Source organism: Camelus bactrianus, chromosome 28, assembly GCF_048773025.1.
Source record: "Camelus bactrianus isolate YW-2024 breed Bactrian camel chromosome 28, ASM4877302v1, whole genome shotgun sequence".
NCBI lineage: Eukaryota > Metazoa > Chordata > Mammalia > Artiodactyla > Camelidae > Camelus > Camelus bactrianus.
Window position 1 is genome coordinate 15,141,466 of NC_133566.1, and position 20,192 is coordinate 15,161,657.

Below are 20,192 nucleotides of genomic sequence, written 5' to 3' on the forward strand. Positions count from 1 at the left end.
ATTGATGCCTTCTTTTCTATTTTTTGTTTGTTTTTTGGTTTTAATTCTCTTTCTTTTCTGTGTTACACCTTGGATATTTCTACTGCTGCCTTGCAGTTTACTAATGTTTTGTTCTGCAATGTCTTATCTGCTGTTCCATGTATTTTTCATCTCATACATTGCATTTTTTCTCTCTAGAAGTTTGATTTGTGTCTTACTTGTATCTTCTATGTCTCTCCCTAACTTTTTCAACAAACCAATACAGTTAAAATAACTGTTTTAATGCTCTAATACTAATATCTGAGTCAGTTACACTTATGTTTTAATTTTCTGTTTGCTTTTCCTCTTCATTATGGACCTGTATGTTCCTGCTTCTTCACATACCTGGTTCTATTTGACTGGATACTAGAAATTGTAAATTTTACTTTCTTGAGTGGTGGAAATTTTTGCTTTCCTATAATTATTCTTGAAGTTTGTTCAGGGATGTAGTTAAGTTGCTTGGAAATGGATTGATACTTTCAAGTCTTACATTTAAGATTTTCTAGACAGGACTGGAGCAGTGTTTGATTGTTCCCACTACTGAGGCAAGATCCTTCTTTAAACTCTACCCAATGCCCAAAAGATGATAAGGTTTTCCAGTCTAGCCAGTGGAAGGGGTCACTATTCCCTGCCCTGCGTGAGCTTAGAGTGCTCTTCCCTCCGACTATCTTCCGGGCTCTGGAAGTTTCCTCATTTGGAAGCACTGATCAGTACTCTGGCTTGTCCTGGATTTAAAGTCATTCCTCAGAACAGACAATAAGAAACAAACTCTCTAGAAGGGCATTCTTGAAATGCATTTCTTCAAGCCAAGACTGAAGGACTGAAGGATTGAATTTTATTTCCTTTCTCCCATTAACCCGTTAGAATGAAATGCTTTATCAGATGGTCACATGATTATACAGCCTGAAAAGTCAGAAGGCAACTACCTAGTGTCTGAATTTTTCTGAGTTTCCCACAAAGGTCTGTAAACAGCAGCAGCTAACAAACTTCACATACGGACTCCCTGGGGTGCTTGTTGAAATGACAGATTCCTGCAGTTTGGCAAAATGTTGACAATTGTTAAATGTGACTGATAAGTACTTGGGATGGTGTCCATCTATGCCTCTACTTTTGTGTTTGTTTGAAACGTTCCACAATAAAAAAACTTAGAAGAAAAACAAAATACATTAAATTTCCTGGGCCTCTTGCCTACAGCCTGATTTAGTAGCTCTGAAGTGGGACCCAGGGATCTGCCTTTTCACAGGTGCCCTAGCTCAGATTGTCCTTAGACCACATTTTGTGGTACACTTGCTTTCAAGGAATTCATTTTCTCAATTTAGTCGTTTTCGTGGTTGCTGTTTTCCCAACTAAGGTACTGTCTGTGGGTCTATAGCCATAAGTGAACACTCTCCTCTCAGTTCATTAAGCTCTTACCTGAACAGCCTCTGGTGGACAGGGATCCTTGCAGCCAAAATGATAAGAATGGAACTCTCCTCCAGTCAAAGATGCAAGCTCTTTCAAAAACCCATTTGCAATCTCATCATTGTAACAGAAGGAGATGGTATAAATTGGAATTTTCTGAAAAACTTTGACTTGATCTAAAACCATTTCAGGTGGCTAAAATGATACATTTTGAGAGCGGGGGAGTGGAGATAGAGAAAGAGAGAGGAAAAGACAAAAAAAAAAAAAAGATGAAAATCCTCAGCATTTGCTACAGATAGTGAAACTCTCAACTAGGAATTCATTACACAGTGGAGAGTGACTTCTTGGGAGGTGTCAATTCAATTCAATAAACAAAACAAACACTATTAGATGGTGAGAGTATTAAGACCAGTGACTCAGCTCTTGTCCTCTGAGGGCTCACATTTTGGTGGGACAAATCTTGGAGAAAGATTTGACTAACCAAACAGCAACCTAACCTAGCTGAAGGGCTGACCCCATCTGTCTTGTCAACTTCAAAAACAGAGCAAAGTCCTCTTTGCTACCTTCCTTTTCATCAGCTTAGCTTCCATTTTGAGCATGTACTACGTGCTAGGCACTCAGGGCTCTGCCTGGGCTCTGTCCCTGCATCCTCCCTACAACGCTCTGAGGAAGGTACTATCATGATCCTCATTTCTTCCCAGGGACCTCTGGCCACTGCCCCTCAGCCCCATACACCAGACTGGACCTAAATTCTGTTCATTTCGGCTAGAAACTACTTCTATATTGACTTACAGCTGAGACATTTGGGACAGGAAAGAAACCAAGGTTGATTTAGCGCTGTTGTGTGGGTACCAGGTGCTGTGTCATTTTCATCTTTCATATGCTACCTGACATTATTTCATATACTTATTTGCTCATTGACTATCTCCCCATAAAACAGAAGCTTCACTGAAGGCAGGCACCTTGCCTATCTTGCTCCCCACTGTGTCCAAGATGGCAGTACCTGGCACAGAAAAGGTGCGTGGTAAATATATGTGGGATGCATTCACGAGGACATCATCTCATCTGTTCACGGCAACCCTGAGAGGAGGAGCATTAGCTCTAAGCCATGGCAGCCCCAGGCAGTGTTTGCTAAGCTGGCATGATGTTCTAGTGCCCAGGGTGGTGGTGGAGAGCTGGGCAGAGGGCGGGGCTGCACCTGATCAGAATGAGCTCCATCCCTGCCATGGCAAGCAGTCATTCCTGTCCTCCTGCCCCCCCGACCCCGCCACAAACCCCCGCACCCCCCAGGGATTCCTTTCACTGGTATGCGTCCACACAGCCTTGCAAAGAGACCCGGTACGCTGAAGTAAACCTTTCACCACTGCAGCCTGACTAACCCGGCCGCTTGCTGCAGCAGCTCAGCTCCGGTGGGCTGTGGAACGTGGGGGCCACGCCCTGGGGAACTCCCAAAGGACACCAAGGAAGATTTTCTCAGTCCAGGACTCCTTAGCGTGTTCCCCTCAGAGGTCCCATCAGTCCCTAAGATGAACACCTGAGACACTCTCCCCAGTGATGTCTTCCCTGAGTCTAAACAGGTGTGCAGCCCGATGGCCCTTTCACCACAAAGGTCAACTTGGGTGGCAAGAGAGGCAGCGACAGGGTCTCCCAACTGCCTGAAGGAGGTCTGCTTGCCCAGGTGGCTCAACCCATGCCTTCCGCTGCCCCCACCCCTCGTACCACACGTGAGGCTATACCATCCATTTGTTCTTGTTTAGAATGGCGCACATGCTTCCTCACTCCCATCTTCTTGATTCCATCCCTAACTCGAAAGAAGTCCCCCCAAAACTGCAGCCAAAGATGTGCTGGGCTGATTCTGGCAGAGACCCTACGGTGCTCACTCACACCTAGAGATGCCCACCAAAGGACCCCCATCAACTCCATGTTAGTGAAAACTCGTTTTACTAGAACCCTGTTAACTTGATTAATTTTAAAGACATGTCCTCTATATACTTCTGCCCTGGACATTTAATAAACAAATAGTGAGCTGGTGTCTATGGACTTGAATCCTGAACTGCGTCTCTGTATGTACTTCCAGATAGAAAATTCTGCTGAATATCAGGAATAATAACATTGGCCTTACATATTTGGATCCTACAAAGTCCATGAAAATTCAAAACCAAATAGAGATTGAGTGGTCCATCTTAATGTCCTTGACAAAGAACATGAATATCAAATATCCACTTGCCTTTCTGAGAGCATCTGAAGGATAATGCAGAATAAATAGATTGCATGTGGGGAAAGGGCAGGTATGAATATGAAATACTAGAGGAAGAGCATGTAAATCACGCTTCCAGTAATTTGCATATTTCTGATTCTAGCTGTCATCCACATCGCTAGTCCTTCATGGTTAAGTGGACCTCAGACTCTCTGAGAATCTGGTGACAGCTATTGATCTTCTCCCCAGAGAAATGTATGAGTGCAATTTTATGTACTTTGGAGAGATTCCAGACCCTCGGAAGTCTATGATGAACTCTAGACCAAGAATCCTTCTCAACACACTCTCTGCTAGCGGGAGTGTTACTTGGTACACCCTCTCTGGGGGCTATTCGGTGGTATCTATCAAAACACGTACCATTTGACTGAGTCCACTTCTCCGAATTTATGCTGCAGATAAACTCATACATGTGCAAAATGATAGATGTGCACAGTTCCTTTTGCAACCTGGTGTATAACATTAAGATTGCAAACAACCTGAAGGTTCATCTCCAAGGACCATGACTAAGTTGCTGTGTGATGGAATAGTAGGCAGCTCTTTTAAAAATGAGAAAGTTCTTTATGAAATGAGATTAAGCAATCTCCGAAGTATATTGTTTTATAAATAAAGGTGCAGAATTGTATGTGCAATACACTACCGTTTATGTATTTAAAAAGGAAATATATATAAACACATACCTGTTTGCCTACAAACTGTCTCTGAGAGAAACTGGTAGTACACTCTGCCTCTTAGCTGATGAAAAGGGGGGGGGAGAATTTTCTCTACAGATCCTTTTGTACCTTCTTAATTTGTACTATATGACTGCATTACTATTCAAAAATTAAACAAAATCGATTTTAAGATAGTTTTATTAAATCTATGTAATTTAATATGATGCAGTCATTGAGAATGTTGTTTCTGAAGAATTTCTCATGACTGGGCAAAATTGTATATATTAGATGAGAAAGAGCAGAACACAAAATTGAATTCTGAACGATTTACGTCTTATTTTTCCTTATGCTTATCTATATGCTCTAAATGGCAATAAAATCAGTTAGAATTTATTAAAAAGAAAAAGACCCCTTGTTCAGATGACTTGCAAATCAGGATCTCCAGCCTACATCTTCCCCAGATGGCAGCCCCAGATTTCTGGGAGCTTCTGGACAGCCATGAACCACAGATGCTCACACTCAGCTTCCCTCACCATCAACCCCACAGCCCGCATCTTCTTGAAATTTAAATCAGTTAATAACAATGACTAGAAACCAGAAATCAGTCATCTCGGCCCCTTTCTCCGTCATTCCCACTTCTCACCCAGCCTTCCACCGCCTGCTCCCAGATGGGCCACCAAGTCCTTTGATGCTGCTTCTCTGATCTCAGCTCTGAAGCGTTGTCTCTTCCCCATTTTTGCTGCTCTTACCTGAGGTGGGTCCTCACCAGACCAAGATCTAGTCTTTCCCTGGTGCTACTGAGGCATATTTCCAAAGTACAGGTGGATGGGACCATCTGCTTCTCTGAGAGCCCCCACTGAGGTAAAGCCTACCCTTCCTTTGTGGCATTTAAGGACCTTCACAATCTCCCCGAACCTAACCCCTGAGACTCAGCCCTGATACTCTTCCATCACTGCCCTTGCTCTCGGGTTGCTCCCCTGAGTGGCCCACCTATTTTCACACCTCTGTTCCTTCTGCCCAGGGTACCAGTAATCTCTTCTGTTTAGAAAATACCGTCTCCTCCTTCCAGACACAGCTGAAGTGTCCCCTTCTCGGTGGGGCCCTGCCTGGTCTTCTCTCCATCTGGTGCAGCAGAATTCATCACTGGGCTTCCTGACATCCCATAGCACAGGCAGCCCCACTCCCTGTGTCATATCAGAATTAACTGTGTACGTCTAGCACATCCCCCAACGTGCAAGCTTCCCTAAGGCGGCGTGTTATTCATCTTTGTAGCCTCAAACCTCAGCGCCACACAAGGAGCATAAACAAGGCACAATAAATTGCCTCTGAATAGAAAGTAGAGTGAAGTTGATAAGAAAATCATTCAAAATAAAATTTTACTTTATATACAACTTCTCTGCCATAAATCTAACACTGTTGTAAAATCCAGTTGCCTTGGTTTGTAAGCCCTGCGCCATTTGACACAGGATGGTTTACAATATTTGCCTAGCAGTCTTCACATGCAAACACTTCACAATGAAGGAAGCAAGTTGATGCTAATTCACTTTAGCGGTTAATTTACATTGTACTGGCCTGCACATCCGTATATTTATTTAATGCCCAGAGCATTAGTCTTTCATTCACAAAGCTCAAAAGAAGATGAACAGACTCCGCTAAAACTTTTCAAATATTTTCCAGTCAGGCTAAACAAAACAAAGAACATTTCACCAGAAAGGCATGCCTTTGTTTAAATGATGACTAAGTTAAAATTAGGGGTAAAACCAAGGACATTGTGCAGTGACATGTTTAGATTCAGAGTACCCAAAGGAAAAAAAAATCAAAAAGAATCTCCTCACTCTTAGTTTATAATAAAATACAAACTAGTCTTCAATGGGAGGCAGACATCTCCTTTCATGGGGCTGGTCTCCAGGCCTCTGGGTATGTGTCATATTAACCAGACAACACTCCTGTCACGTGAACTCTCCTCAGTGTTGTAGTAGACAAAGGAATTCCTCAGTGTATTTTTTTTCTAACCTCAGTTCTGGATCCCTAATCCAAGCAAGTATCTTTCAACAGGTTTTTAATGGCAGATGAAAAGGTCCCCCAAACCCACTCCCACTGTTCACTTTCAGGGTATGCGTGAGTCCCTCTTTCTTCTCAACTTTGATAAGTACCTGATCAGGTCTCCCATCTGTCAAAAGGTAGATTACTTGTGTTTCTTTATCAGCAAAAGCAATCTGCAGGGCATTCAGGGTGTTTGTGGAACTTCCAATCTACAGAAAAAAAAGAGAGAGAGACATATACTCGAATCTCAAAAAAAGATCTCACAAACAAGTGTTATTTATTCTCTGCTTCCAAAAAAGAAAAGTCCTGGTGAAAGAAAAGATAAATTAAAATTATACTGAGATAATAATTTAAGCCCAGTAATTCCAAGAAGCCGAATCCCTGGATGTGTCATAAAAGCGTCTCTGCAGACAGTCTCAGGACGGCTAGAAACCAGGACGATGGATTTCCTGTCCTGATGACAGAGCTCTTAATTCAATCGTATCTTTGCGTGTTTCTGTAGGAGGCACTAACTCAGTTGCTGTTCATTCAGCTGTCAGCATGGTTTAAACATGCAGCCTGAAGACACCCTGGTGGGGACCATGTTTGTTTCACACCAGGAGTTATTTGTGACACCCGATATTTGGCAAAAGTTGCGTGTGGCAATCTAGGGGCATAGGAAAGAAACTAAAAAATTTTATACTCCTGCAGTTTCTGCCTAGGGATGTCGAGCACAGGGAGGAGTGTCACTCCAAAACTCATAATGAAAGAAAGCCGGACAAACAGCAAGTGCACGACTTTTGTTATGCTCAGGTGACAGGGCAACCAACTAGCCCCAAATCTGGGGAGAGATGGGCGCCTGCAGTCAGGCGAGATGCAAGCGCTGGCTTTCTGGGACAGGATGCAGCCAGACACTAGCAAGAAGAGCTGGGCTGGGGTGACTAGTGAATCAGTAGAGGCTGGCCCCGTGTATAGTGGTGAGAGGCCACAGATTTGGGGGAATCTGAATTCTCTTGAAGGTTGTTTCACCACTGACCCCATAGGGTGCCCCCAGAATAGGTCGGGAGAGTCTAGAGAAAGAACTGGGGGAGGGGAACAGCGATGCGTGAACCAAACCTCCAGACCCTCTCCTCTCTCCCCCCTGCAGAACCAAAGCCTTCATTTGTGTCTGTAGGGTGGCGGTGGGGGAGCGGGAAGGCAACAAACACAGGTGAAAACCCAGAATGGCTGGGGGAGGGAAGAGGAAATAACAAACTCTACCCCTGCAGAAGGAGCAGGGCCGGGTGCTGGGCTCACTCCTGAGACTCCTGGACACCAAGCCGACTAACTACTAAGACTTATTCAGAGATCACCCACCTCCATCACTCCCTAGAAACATCAACTAACAAGTAACTTGCAAGGGAAAGAGTCTCTGAGACCTAGCGTAAAGGGAAAAATCAAAAGCCAAGGATGGGGGGGCTATACCTCAGTGCTGGAGTGCTTGCCTTGCTGGGTTCAATCCCCAGCACCTCCATCAAAATAAATAAAATAAACCTAATTACCTGCCCCCCTTCTCAAAAAAAAAGAGCCAAGCCTGGAGCAGGCAATCCTCTAGCACATCACCTTCCCCCCTAACACAGAGTACCACTGCAAGAATTTGAGGGTAGTGCACTGAAGGTAGCAGTAACAAACTAACCTCAAACTCAGCCCAGATCCTAAGTAGATTAATTTTAACCCACACCACAAAAAAGAAAGGCATGCTCATTTCCAGGCAAAAAAATATATTTATTTCAGTTTCTACCTACTGCATATGACGTTCAGCTTTTAACCAAAAAGAATGCATATTAAAGAGAAGAATAAACAACATACTACCAAGAGATAAAAGTACTCATCAGAAGCAATCTCAGATATGACACAGATGCTGAAACCACCTGACAGAAAATTAAAAATAACTGTGATTCATACATTAAAACACCTAATGCCAAAGGTGAACATTCAAGACCAGATGCGTAACTTCAGCAGAGATGAATAAGAAGTAATACAATGGAAATGCTAATGATAAAAAACACAAGTAGTATTTATAAAATGAACAACAAGAACCTACTGTACAGCACAGGGAACTATATTCAATATCTTGTAATAACTTATAATGGAAAGGAATCTGAAAAAGAATAGATACATATATGTGTATAACTGAATCGCTTTGCTGTACACCTAAAACTAACACAACGTTCTACATTAACTATACTTTAATTTTAAAAATAGTTAAAAAAATAACACAGTAGTAAGAAGAAGAAGTTTTTCAAAGCGATCGAAGTACAGCTGTCCCCTGGTATTCACAGGGGTTGATCTAGGACCCCCTTCCCCTCATGGATACCAAAATCTGCATATTCTCAAGTCCATTATATAAAATGGCATAATGTTTGTATATAACCCATGCATATCCTCCCATATACTTTAGATCATCTCTAGATTACTTATAATACCTCATATAATTTAAGTGCTATGTAAATAGTTGCCAGTGTGCAGCAAATTCAAGTTTTGCTTTTTGGAACTTTCTGGAATTTTTTTTTTAAATGTATTTTCCATCTGAGGTTGATTGAATCTGCGAGTGCAGAACCTGTAGATACAGAAAGATAACTGTAGATTCAAAACAGCCAAGGAAGGAAGTAGTGAGCATGAAGATAGTGCAATAGAAATTATCTAAACTAAAATAGAAAGAGGGAGAAACAAATCAAAATGAAAAAGAGCATCAAAGAGCCATGGACCAACATCAAACAGTCTGACATACACTTAATAAGAAGCACAGGAAAAGAGGGAAACAGGGTAGAAGAAATACTTGAAAAAATAATGGCTGAGAATTTTCCAAAAACAATGACAGTCACAACCCCAAGGATCCAAGAAGGTCAGAAAACACCAAGTAGGATAAACAAAATAAAATGACCTAACCCTCCTGCCAGAGTGGCGTCTAAGAAGGCCAAGTAGTAAGCTGGGACTTTCATCCCCACTGACTATGGCATGTCCTCCCCGCTCAGTGATGTCCACTCCCGTTAGAGAAGGTAGTTAGCCAGATACAAGCAGAGAGAGAGGGGCACAGGTCACGTGGCAGGAAACCACACATCTTGTGAATAACAGGGGTCCAAGAGGCAGAGAAAGAAAGGTGGCAAAACGCAGGAATCTCCAGTATCTGAATGTAACTCTTTGCTCATTGTGCTCTCATTACAATTAAACGAGTCTTGCAAGTAAGAAGTACTCATCGTGCACTGACGCCATGACACTTCCAATCAAGACTAAATAAGGACAAAAATCCTTCCTCCCCTAGGGAAGGTGAAGCTGGGATGGAAATCAGGAAATACAACCCCAAACCTCTCCCTCCTCAAAGAATATTCTGCCCAATCATTTTCACACCCCATATAACCAGTTTGCCAAAGGAACTCAGGGCAGCTACTCACCTGAGCCTGCCCACTCTCTCTCCTGAGAGTGTAGTATAACTTAATAAATCTTCACTTTGTTTTTTTGACCTTTGTGCTTCATCTGTGAATTCTTTGTGCAAAGAGACAAGAACCTACTCTTCAGTAACACTCTCACCCAGCAGTGACAAGGTGCTCTATCCTATCAGGCGTCAACAGGTTCAGGGGAACTTGAACTTCAAACCTCACCTGGAAGTCTGAGGCAGGGCCCACCCATCCCCTGACGTAGAGGTTTCAGACAGAGCCAACTAAACAGAAGGTCAGAATAATAGCCAGAGTCTCATAACATAAAACAAAAATGTCTAGTATTCAAAGATTTTATACTTTTGTGTTTTACACTTAAGTTCATCATCTTTTTTGAGATAATTTTTGTACAAGCTGTGACCCTTAGGCTTCTTTTTTTCTTTTCTCTTTTTTTTTTTTTTTGGCCCAAACATCCTGTTGCTCCAGCTCTATTTGTCACCGTTTCACTGATCCACATATCCATTTCTCCACCTATATCACAGAGTCTTAATTATTGCAGCCATAAAATAATTCAAGCTCAATTAGACTATTTCCTCTACTTTATTCCTCTTTTCCAATATTGTCTTTCTTTGTGTTCCATTGCCTTTCCATATAAATTTTAGAATAATCTTGTATACATCTACAAGTTATCTTGGTGTTACTTTTATAGAAATTGCATTAAACCTGTATATCAATTTGGGGAAAATTGATATCTTAACTATCCTCAGTCTTTCAATTCATGAACACAGTCTGTGTTTCCATTTATTTAGGTCTTCTTTGATTTCTTTCATCAGTGTTGTGTAGTCTTCCATCATACAAGTCCTGTATATATTTTGTTAAATTTACACTTAAATGTTTTATTTTGGAGGGGTGATTGTAAATGGATACGGTATTTTTTTATTTTAAACCCAGATTAGGGTAAAACCAAAGAAATCCACATCAAGACATGTTGTATTATACTTATGAAAACTAAAGACAAAGAAAAATCCTAAAAACAGCTAAAGAGAAATAACACCAACTATAAAGGAACACCAGTTCAAATGACATCAGTTTCTAATCTGAAAGCATTGAGACCAGAAGGAGGTGGCACAGTTTTCAAGCGCCTAAAGGAAAGAACTGTAAACCATGAATCACGGATCTGGTGAAAACACCCTCCAGGGTTGAAGGAGAAGGAAAACACAGAAAATTTATTGCTGGGAGACCCACTCTGAAAGAATAGCTCCTGGAAGCTCTCCAAATAAGAAGAAAGTTGGACTCTCAGAAATGAAAAAAGAACAATGGAATGGGTGAATATAAAAGTAAACAAAATAGACAACCTATAACCTCATGAGCTTCTTTAACCATGTTTTACGATTGAAGCAAAAGTTTAACATCATATAACATGGTATATAATGTACGTAAAGGAAATACTTCAGGCAATTCCAGTTTTTAAATGGTGAGAGTAAAGGGACCTAAATGGAAGGAAGTTTTGTACACTTAACTTGAAGTGGTAAACCATCAATATCAGTGGGCTGTGACAGGTTACATATATATATGAAATATATACATATATATGGAAACACCTAGAGCAACCAGGAAGAAAACTATACAAGACAATACACTCAAAAAATTATAAATATATCAGAATAGATGACTAAAATATTTTTCCAAATAATCCATAGGAAGGCAAAAAAAAAAAAATAAGAGAAATGAGAAACAGAAGAAATACACAGGCAACAACAAAACAAGAGGCTTAAGTCTTAAATATCAATAATTACTTTACACATAAATGGTCTAAATATACAAATTACTTGATAGAGATTGGAGACAGGACAAAAACATGACCAGCTCTATACAGTCTATAAGAAACTCACTTCAAACATAACAACATAGGTTGGTTGAAAGTAAAAGAATGGGAAAAATACATTATGTAAATGTTAATTTTTAAAAACAATAAGTAACTTTATTAATATCACATAAAGTAGACTTTAAAGCAAAGAAAATTACTAGGAACAAAAAGGGACATTACATGATAAAAAGATCACTCCACCAAGAAGACCACAATTCTAAATATGTATGTGTCAAAAAACAGAGTTTCAAAACATGTAAAGTAAAATCTAATGGAGCTGGAAGGAACGATAGACAAATCAACAAATATGGTTGGGGATTTCAATACCCCACTCTTACCAGTTGATAGCACTACTTAACTGTCAACGAGGATACGGAAGAGCTGAATAACAAACTAACCACGTCAAATTAACGTTTATAGAATGCTCCACCCAACAACAGAATACATATTACTTTCAAGCAAACATTGACCATTCACAAGGACAGACCATAAATTGAGTCATAAAGCAAACTTTAACAAATTTAAGACAATTGAAATCAAACAGAGTATGTCCTCTAACCATAGTGGGATCAAAATAGAAATCAGTAACAGAATGTCAACATGAAAATCTCCAAACATATGGAAAGAAAATTTAAGAACATGCTTCAAATAATTCATGGCTCAAAAAATTAATCACAAAGAAAATTAAAAGCTGCATGGAATTGGATAAAAATTTGTGGGATGCAGCTGAGGCAGTGCTGAGAAGGAATTTCTGGCACTCAAAGCCTGCATTAGAAAAGAGGAACTATCTCAATCAATCATCTCTGTCCCTGTTTCAAGGACCTAGAAAAAGAAGAGCAAAATCAAGCCAAAGAGAGCAGAAGGAAGGAAATAATAAAGGTGAGAGCAGAAATCATTGGAATTCAAACAGTGAAACAATAGAGAAAATTAATGAAACAAAATCCTGGCTATTCAAAAAAGAATCAATAAAACTGACAGGCCTCTAGTGAAACTGACAAGATAAAAAGAAAAATGACACAAGTCACCAATATTAGGTACAAAACAGGGGGTATCACAGTATCTCCTACAGCTACTGACAGGATAAGAGAGTATTACAAAAACCTTTATGCTTATGAATTTGACAGCTTAGAAGAAATAGAACAATTTCTCAAAAGCCACAAACAACTAAAACTCCACCAAGATGGAAAAGATAATCTGAGTATTTCTCTCCCTATTAAATTAAACTTGTAATTAAAAAGTCCTCAAAAAGAAATCTTTACACTGGAGAATTTTATCAAACGTTACACTGGAGAATTTAATCAAACGTTCAAAGAATGCCAACTTTACACAATCTATTCCAGAAGACAGAAAAGGAAGGAACACTTCTCAACTCTTTTCATGATGCCACCATTACCCTGTTACCCAAACCATACAAAGACAGAACCAAAAACTACAGACCAACATCTCTCATGAACTTAGATGCAAAAATTTTCAACAAAATTTTAGCAAATTTAATCCAACGTATAAAATGAATACTATACCATTCCTGTATGGGATTTATTCTATGCATGCAGGGCTGGCTCAGAATTTAAAAAACCAATAAACGTAACTCACTATATCAACAGGTATAATGAAGAAAGTCCACTGTTAAAAATAGCGGTAATATGTCGTTCGAAACAATAATGAAGTTTCAAAAGAAACAAATAAAAATGTTTGAGTTAAAGAAAATTATATTCTGAAATTTGTTTTCATAAAGGTGCTTAGACTTGAGCCAAGGGCATATCTGGAAATGGAGTGCTGCCAATAGAAGCTTATCTAAATGTTAAGATATTGCTCATACAACTCAATAAGAAAAAAACAAAGAACCCAATCCAAAAATGGGCAGAAGACCTAAACAAGCAATTCTCCAAGGAAGACATATAAATGATCAAAAGGCACATGAAAAAATGCTCAATATCACTAATTATCAGAGAAATGCAAATCAAAACTACAATGAGGTATCACCTCACACCAGTCAGAATGGCCGTCATTCAAAAATCCACAAATGACAAATGCTGGAGAGGCTGTGGAGAAAGGGGAACCCTCCTACACTGCTGGTGGGAATGCAGTTTGGTGCAGCCACTGTGGAAAACAGTGTGGAGATTCCTCAGAAGACTAGGAATAGACTTACTGTATGACCCAGGAATCCCACTCCTGGGCTTGTATCCAGAAGGAACCCTACTTCAGGATGACACCTGCACCCCAATGTTCATAGCAGCACTATTTACAATACCCTAGACATGGAAACAGCCCAAATGTCCATCAACATGTGACTGGATAAAGAAGATGTATATTTATACAATGGAATACTACTCAGCCATAAAAACCAACAACATAATGCCATTTGCAGCAACATGGATGCTCCTGGAGAATGTCATTCTAAGTGAAGTAAGCCAGAAAGAGAAAGAAAAATACCATATGAGATCACTCATATGTGGAATCTAAAAAACAAAAACAAAAACAAACAAACAAACAAACAAAAACAAAGCGTAAATACAGGACAGAAATAGACTCATAGACAGAGAATACAGACTTGTGGTGGCCAGAAGGGCGGAGGGTGGGAACAGATAGACTGGGATTTCAAAATTGTAGAGTAGATAAACAAGATTATACTGTATAGCACAGGGAAATATACACAAAATGTTATGGTAGCTCACAGAGAAAAAAATGTGACAATGAGTGTGTGTATGTCCATATATGACTGAAAAATTGTGCTGAACACTGGAATTTGACACAACATTGTAAAATGATTATAATTCAATAAAAAATGTTAAAAAAAATAAATAAAAGTTAAGATATTGACTAAAAAGACTGGATTTATGTGACCTTTGTAGACAAAATGAATGCCTAGGCAAAGACAGGCCATCCTTGGAGTTCAGAGCACTTTCTCAAGCATCTCTATCCTGATCTCAGCAGGGGATTACGTCCTGCTTCCTCTCCCAGACCCAGCCTCCTCCTTACCTTCATGTCTCTAACCCAGGCCTGGGCCCCTTTCAAAGTATCCTCATTGATTTCAACAAGTTTTTCCCGCCAAGCAATGGCTTGAGCATCAAACTGCACAAAATTAAATTTCCTTTTATATTTCAGCTGTTCCTGTAAGAGACAATTATTATTTAGCCATAAAACCACTCAAATGTGAGAAAAGATTAGTACAGGCCATGGTTTGATACATTTTACTCACTATGATATCCATTTCAGTCCTAGAAGCTAAGAATTACATTCGATAGAGAAAATCTCTTCTAGTACAAAAGGCATTTAAATAAAATTTACAGTTTGGATGTTAAATCTTTACAAATGTACATATGTATGAACATATATATCCCATAAATGTATAAGCTTGTATGTATAATGTGACATCAAATCTTGTCTTTAATACTGACATTAATGGTATGCTGGATATGCACACTAAATGAAATTTGCTTTAAAAAAAAAAAAAAGAAATCCAAAACAGTGTCGTCATTTTGGTCCTTGTCTTTTTCGGTAAGGCTATTATTCGGTTGCAGATTTATTCACTTGCCTTCCATTGGCCCACGTTTCTCCAGTAGAAGTTCATCAAATTAAAAATTGTATTTTGTGTTTGTCAAACACTCCCCACGATTGTTTTCTGTGGTTAATACTCACATCAATACCACCAGCTCAGGACAGTACTCTGATACCCATTTATAGGTGTGGGAACTAATAGTTAGGGGTCATAAGCAGTCGGCCTCAGGTTGCACGACTCGGAGGCAGCACAGGTGGAAAAAGAACTGGAATCTCCTGCCCATCGGCCTGTGCTCCTCCCACATGTCAGTTTTGGGGCCAGGGCACGTGGCATCCCTAGTACGTAGTGGAAATTAAAATAAAAACGCTGAGCTACAGAGTATCTGGGAAAGCAACACGGCTGTGTGCACGCCACAGATTCAGGACAGAGAAAGCCTGGAGCAATGGACATAGAAACTCCCTTAGCAACCTTACAGGTGGGACCCAGTGACGGAAGGGTCTGCTGGCAAAGGACACTGACGATTCTCTCACTGGCAAAAGGGAGCCTTTTCCTGAAGTGGCTTCCCTGTGGGTTTCTGAGAGCACACCTGGCCTGTGCACTCTCATAACCACTGCAGGGGATGACGGGTGGAGACGCACTCCTGACACACAGGCGCCCAGATGCACAGACCCGAGGGCTCCATCTCACCTGGATGAGCTGGATGATCTTGTCCTTCACCAGCTCCAGTTTTGCCTTCATGGAGTGAGACGTGTCGATGAGGATGTAGACACAATCACTACGCACTTTTCCAAAGAGGAGTTGACTGCCATCCTGTAGCCACTTAATTCTAGGCAGGAAACAGGTTGAAAGCGAAAGGTTAGAGCCTGTGGCAATGAGAGTAATTTCTTAAGAACTTAATGATACATCTACAAAGGAAAATCAACAGGACAGAGAAATGAATCCAATACTGGGCTCCAAAGCCAAAAGTAAATGACTTCCAATCATCTGGTATTTTGAGGCCCTCAGCTATGAATTCATACCATTTATTCTTCTATCCCTGCTGACTACAGTCAAGCTAGTAATGCCAGCACATTCCTGAAGCTTCAATGATGCTTATGGACAGAATCAAGCAACCCCAGATCCCAATAATAGCCAAGCGCTAGGTAGTTGTGTGAGCAGGGCTGTTTCTGTGGTCCAGGCTCAGGATCCCAACACAGGACTTAAAATTAAGTTCATGGCTGCTGGCAATGCCTGGGCGAGAGGGTGGGGCAGACCAAAAGAAATGCTTAAAATGAGTTCAGAGTTCAGTGAGGCCCAGACAACTAGATATTATAGGGCAAAACACTGAAGAAGAGATTATTGCATAAAAAGAAAGAAACAGGGTAGGAGAGGGATGGAAAGAGCAAAACGGAGAGAGATCTGCAGAAGGGTGCCCTGGAGATTTTGGCAAAAGAATGATTAGGGAATGCCTGCGAAGATACTACTGAAGCCAGAGAACGAATCACCAAAAAAAGGAGTAGCGGGACCGACCCCTCAGAGCTTGCACAAGGCTGAGAATACTTCATCTTCCAACCAGCCAGAGTTTTGAGAAACTTGGGCTCTGCAGAGTATGTATGTATAGGGGCAGACAGGTGTCTGCAGCTTGTGGCTGTATAACAGAAAACATGGAAGGAGGGCAGGAGTTCTGACTGCAAGTTGCTACTGCAGGCTGGGTACTAGCCTAAACTCATTAGATTTAGTATCTAATCTAACCTACAGAACACATTTATAAATGACATTATTCCCACTTTATAAATGAGAAAGCTAATGCACAGAGACATTGACTAACCTGCCCAGAGTCACAGCAAATGGCAGGCTGGGATTAGAATCCAGCTCTATCTGACCTTAGAACCCAGGCACCTAAATGGACTTGGTCTTCATGGTCTAGAGCATGGATCCCCTGGCATCCAGGAGGTAAAAGCATTAAGGAAGGTCACCCCACGGAGCTGGTGTTGAGGTCACAGGACTAGAACACTAGATGCTCATGAGCATTGCCAGATTTTAAGAACCATCAGGGTTGAGAGGGATTACATCAAGCTATTTTTAGCTGATTACTAAAAAATATATACATTTAGAAACAAATAAATATATATAATTATATATAAAAGTCCTTTGTATTCAAATGTTTCACAACATTGTAATAGTTGCCTTGAAAAGTAATATTCGAGAGGACAGAGGACAGGTATAACACAGTCTTCTCTATGCCTAAGGCCCATAAAAAAATGCAAGACATAAGCAGAGGCGCTCCTTCACCTTCAGCAGTGATGCACAATCGTCCTGATAACTACAGCTTTGCTTGCTGTTTTTAAGATTCTACACTGGCATCAAGGCAGCTCAGAATCTGCATCCAAACATCCCCTTATGTTATTAACAACAATGCCACCAACAAACTAACTATCAGATGGCAACTTTGACATAACAACGCTCATTGGCCATTTCTCTTGGTTGAGCTCTACCAAGAGGGCAGGCAGATCTGAATTTCACAAGAGACTGGACCACTTGTACCTCCCCGCAAATATCCCAACCTCCTCTGGATCCGGGCCAGGACCACGTGAATTCTCTCACTGTACCACATGCACTTCTCCTTGGTAATGCAGACGTGGACCAAGCTCCCATCCTTCCAGGGAGCGTGGACAAATCTGCTGCAGTATTTCGCATGGACTGTCTTCTTGTTGGTCTCCTAAGGAGAAGGCAAAGGTCAGTAGCCACTCAGAAACCATTCAAAGAAGAACAGTCCCCAGATGACGCCTCCACCTCTGCCTTACTTATCCAGCTCCTAGTACTCACTCCTACTGTAAAATTAGCAGTTGGTTCAACCAAACATATACCAGGACCTGCTCCACACTGAGCCCTGTGCTGGACGTCATGAATGATGGTCAGAAAAACATGTGCAATCCCATCTGAGAGAGGCTAACATTTCCAGTGGGGAGACACTACACACACACACACACACACACACACACACACACACACACACACACATAGAAAGTAGCAATCAGAGCACTAGATACCTAGTACCTGGTCCTGGGTTGAGACAGTAATGACAGGGGAAGTTCTGGCAAAGAAGAAAGTTCACAGTGGACTAGAGGGTCGGGGAGATCTAAAGCAGATGGGACTTGAGACACACAAAACATCTTTCCACTGCTACTCCCAGCCCCAAACGAAGAAAAGTAGCGAAGAACCCAGTCCACATGGAGCACCCTCTCCTGGACATACAGCACTGGCCCGGGGACAAATGTCTTCCCCCAAGGAGAGCTTTCATAAGGCCGTTTGCTCTCTATCACTTGTCCAACCGGTCTAGAAATGTATCAGGCACTGCTCCACGCCAGGCCCTCCTCTAGGCACCAAGAACACCATCCATAAACAAAGTCCAGAATTCCTGCAGTCATGGAGCTCACATTACAGGAAAAGAGTCTGATAATAAACCAGTAATTACCCAGAAGTTCAGATGATGACAAATGCTATGGAGACAAATAAGGCAAGGAAGGAGAACAGAGGGTACCGGGGGAGAGGGGAAGGGTGGGGACAAGTTAAAACCTACAAGGGAAAGCCTCAAAGATAAGGTGAAATCTGGGCAAAACTTGAAGGAGTGAAGAGTGTGGCCCTTTGGAGGGAAGGGGAGGTGGGGAGTGGAGGGGTGTGTGTGAGGACGGAGCAAGTACCAAAGCCCTGAGGTAAGCCTGTGCGGGTCTATAGAATTTGGGGAAGCCCAGTGTAGCTGAAATAGAGGGAGCAGGGAAAGAGCAAGATGAAGCCAAGAAACACGAGGAGGAGGACCAGGGTGCAGATGCTGTAAGGCCTCCTCACTGATGGAGAGGATTCTGGCTTTTCCCACAAGAGAAAAAGGAACCACCCAAGGGTCTTAATATTTTTAATTTTTTTAAACTGAGCTCCCATTGCCATTTAAGATTAGCTGTAGGTGTACAACACCATGATCCGATACATGGATATGCTGAGAAGTGATCACCATAAGTTTAGTTGACATCTATCACCACTTGGTTACAATTTTTTTTCTTGTGATGAGAACTCTAAAGATCTCTTCACTTAGAGAAATGACACAATTTATAGCTTTAAGTGTTACGTATAATTTGAAAGTTTGATTCATTACTGTGGATACTCTGTAGACAGTCAAGGGCAGAGTCAGGAGGTCAGTTCGGAGGCTTGGGCCGGGGTAGTAACAGACATGGTGAGAAGTGGCCAGATTCTGAATATTATGAAGATAGAATAGATAGGATTTAATGAGAGGTCAGATGTGGGTGTGAGATAAAAGAGGAGACAGGAATGACAGGGGTTTTCGGCCCAGAGAACTAAAAAAGTGGAGTGGCAATAAATTGATAGAAGATTCTGGGAGAGCGGCCTTGAAGGGAAAGATGGGGATTTGGTGTCTGATGTGTTTGTTAGGTTCCAGATGCCTATTAGACATCCCAGTAACGCGGCAAATAGTCAGGTGAAGGTCAGGGAAGGACTTGGGCTGGAGACTTATATTTAAAAGTATTCGAAAGTATGCACACAGTATTAAAAGCCACGGGGCCGGACAAGATCACTTCGAGAATGTATGCTCCTTTCTGACTCAAAATGTTTGCAATAAAGAAAGCAAGGAAAGTAAAGTTTACTGGGCATCTCCTAAGTGCCAGGCGCTGGGTTCAGACATACAATTTTTAAATTTATGGACTTTGCACCACCCATTTTATAGATGTGGAGAGTGTGACTCAAACAGGTTAAATTATTTGCTCAACAATTCATAGTCAGAAACTGGTAAAAGGAAGCATTAACACCCAGGTCTTCTCATCCAAATCCAGCTCACTTTCCACCACACCACACTAACTGGTACGTGGTGAAGGTTCAATAAATATTTGTTCGAGGAATAAATGATGAGACTGGAGTGAGTTTCTGAACATCAGGGCTGGCTTTGTGTTCAAGTGGCCATGAATGCAAGGTGACTTCAGGGGTGCCCCCAGGTATCAAGTTACTAGATTTTGCTTGAAATTCCCTAATTAGAATTGCATTTTAGTGGGGAGGGAAGGGTGTAGCTCAGTATTAGAGTATG

General features: G+C 41.2%; 1 protein-coding gene across 1 annotated transcript in view; it reads right to left on the reverse strand.

The window, feature by feature from the left end:
* VWA3B (von Willebrand factor A domain containing 3B) overlaps nucleotides 1–20,192 on the reverse strand; it is a 126,064-nt gene that overhangs the window by 54,858 nt on the left and 51,014 nt on the right. Inside the window, 5 exon segments of the mRNA XM_045519631.2 lie at nucleotides 1,432–1,614; nucleotides 6,480–6,578; nucleotides 14,608–14,739; nucleotides 15,815–15,953; nucleotides 17,671–17,825. Of these exon segments, the coding sequence (XP_045375587.2) occupies nucleotides 1,432–1,614; nucleotides 6,480–6,578; nucleotides 14,608–14,739; nucleotides 15,815–15,953; nucleotides 17,671–17,825 (708 nt within the window).